The sequence below is a fragment of the Pagrus pagrus genome (assembly GCF_965226575.1).
Source record: "Pagrus pagrus genome assembly, chromosome: 20".
Classification (NCBI taxonomy): Eukaryota; Metazoa; Chordata; class Actinopteri; order Spariformes; family Sparidae; genus Pagrus; species Pagrus pagrus.
Window position 1 is genome coordinate 202,501 of NC_140207.1, and position 2,500 is coordinate 205,000.

At 45.3% G+C, this 2,500-nt stretch overlaps 1 protein-coding gene across 1 annotated transcript in view; it reads right to left on the bottom strand.

Annotated features, from left to right (window-relative positions):
• LOC311249167 (guanine nucleotide-binding protein G(olf) subunit alpha-like) overlaps positions 1–2,500 on the bottom strand; it is a 14,094-nt gene that overhangs the window by 3,348 nt on the left and 8,246 nt on the right. The window contains exons 5-8 of the mRNA XM_084339985.1: positions 1,371–1,468; positions 1,125–1,179; positions 966–1,039; positions 84–142 (exon numbers count right to left, since the gene is read on the bottom strand). Coding sequence (XP_084196111.1) covers positions 84–142; positions 966–1,039; positions 1,125–1,179; positions 1,371–1,468 — 286 coding nt within the window. The remainder of the gene's footprint in view (positions 1–83; positions 143–965; positions 1,040–1,124; positions 1,180–1,370; positions 1,469–2,500) is intronic.

Below are 2,500 nucleotides of genomic sequence, written 5' to 3' on the forward strand. Positions count from 1 at the left end.
ATCTGAACAAATCAATCAACAATCACATTTAAACAAGCAAATCAATCAATATTCACATCTGAACACATCAGTGTTTTTCTCACCGTTGAAGCACTGAATCCACTTCCTGCGCTCATCTCGCTGTCCTCCAACATCAAACATGCTGACAGAGAGACAAGCAGACAGACAGACGTGTGTCAGTCAGGTATCAGGTGTGACAGGTGTACAGGTGCATCAGGTGTGACAGTTGTACAGGTGCATCAGGTGTGACAGGTGCATTAGGTGAAGCAGGTGCATCAGGTGTGACAGGTGCATTAGGTGTAGCAGGTGCATCAGGTGTGACCGTTGTACAGGTGCATCAGGTGTGACAGGTGCATTAGGTGTAGCAGGTGCATCAGGTGGGACCGTTGTACAGGTGCATCAGGTGTGACAGGTGCATTAGGTGTAGCAGATGCATCAGGTGTGACAGATGTATCAGGTGTATCAGATGTACAAGTATGACAGGTGTACATATTTGACAGGTGCATCATGTGTATCATCTGTGACAGGTGTATCAGTTGTATTAGGTGTGATAGGTGTACAGGTGTGGCAGGTGTGACAGGTGTATCAGTTGTATTAGGTGTGATAGGTGTACAGGTGTGGCAGGTGTGACAGGTGTATCAGTTGTATTAGGTGTGATAGGTGTACAGATGTGGCAGGTTTAACAGGTGCATCAGGTGTGACAGGTGCATTAGGTGTAGCAGGTGCATCGGGTGTGACAGTTGTACAGGTGCATCAGGTGTGACAGGTGCATCAGGTGTGACAGGTGCATTAGGTGTAGCACGTGCATCGGGTGTGACGGATGTATCAGGTGTATCACATGTACAAGTATGACAGGTGTACATGTTTGACAGGTGCATCATGTGTATCATCTGTGACAGGTGTATCAGTTGTATTAGGTGTGATAGGTGTACAGGTGTGACAGGTGCACAGTCAGACACACTCACTGGAAGTTGACCTTGTCGACCTGAAATCTTGTCTCAAAGATCCCAGAAGTCAAAACTCTGCAGCGCAGCAAATCCTGCAGCAGAAGAAGAAGGAAGTGTTTTACTGCCTGAACAGATGACTCATCCTGAACACTGGAGGCTGATTGGTTGGTCTGTTACCTGGTCAGTAGGTGTGTAGTCTGTCTTCCTGACTGAGTCCAACCTGTCCAGGAAGCTTCAACACACACACACACACACACACACACACACACACACACACACATACACACACACACACACACACACGCTGAGCTGTGATAGGTCCATCAGGGTTAGTGGAGCGCTCTGATTGGTCTATTGGGATTTAAAGTGTCAAAGTTGTTCTGTGTGATGAAGTGTGTGTGTGTGTGTGTGTGTGTGTCTTACTACTGAGCGCAGTCGATCAGCTGGTATTCGTTGGCGCGTTCGAAACACGCCTTGACGCCGTCGTCCTCCCACAGCTGCTGAGCATGTTCAAAGAACTCCTGAGAGACAGACAGTTGACTGTAAACAGGAAGTGTCATATAGATAATGTAGATAGATGAGATCAACCCAACCTCTGGCCCCGCCCCCTTCTGTGTGAAAACAACCCTTCTCATTTAAACGGCGCTCAACACAGACTGTAAGGACTCTACGAGATGAACACATGAAGCAGAGCAGCTTTGTGTCTTCAGGTCTTCAGATGTGAGACACTCGGTCCAGACAGTCACGTGATGTTGGAGCTGATCTACGTTCAGCGTCATCGTATAGAAACATAAAGAAACAGTGATGATGAGTCCGTTCAGTCCCAGTCTGCATCACAGTGGACCGAGCTGACACACAGCTACCTCTCATCAGGACTCTTACTGTAATCTGATTACATGTGTGTGTCTGTGGTTAATGAGGAACGTTGACTCCGAGCTGAGAGGAGGTGAAGAAGTGACTTCATGCTGTTTACCAGCTGTCTCCTCTCAGCACCGACACCAGAGATGCTTCAACACCACCATCATTCTACAAAACCTGCTACTGATTCATACAGACCTGAGATCAGGTTTATAGATCAAGCCAGGCTGCTAACCATAGCCAGGCTGTTAACCTTAACCAGGCTGCTAACCATAGCCAGGCTGTTAACCTTAACCAGGCTGCTAACCTTAACCAGGCTGAAAACATTTAAAACATCAAAGTACAAACTCAAAGTTTCAGCATGAATTCTAAATTTGAGTGAAAAACACAAAACTTGACGTCCAGAAGATAAAACACGATGTTTCTCTTTAAAGTCCGACATGTAAATGTTTGTTATGGTTAAAATATTGAACTAAATTCATATTTGAGTGAAATATTTTGCCCTGTTGTCCAACCAGAGAAACTTCTGGTCAGACTTGACATGAAGGTTAAACTACAAGTATTTACATGATTGATATGATTTACACACATTTACAGTTTCATTTATATTTAAAGTTTCCATCCAGACATGAAGAAACATGTTCATCATGTCAGTGTTCAGTTGATTCCTTCAGCTCTCATGTTTCTGTGATGTC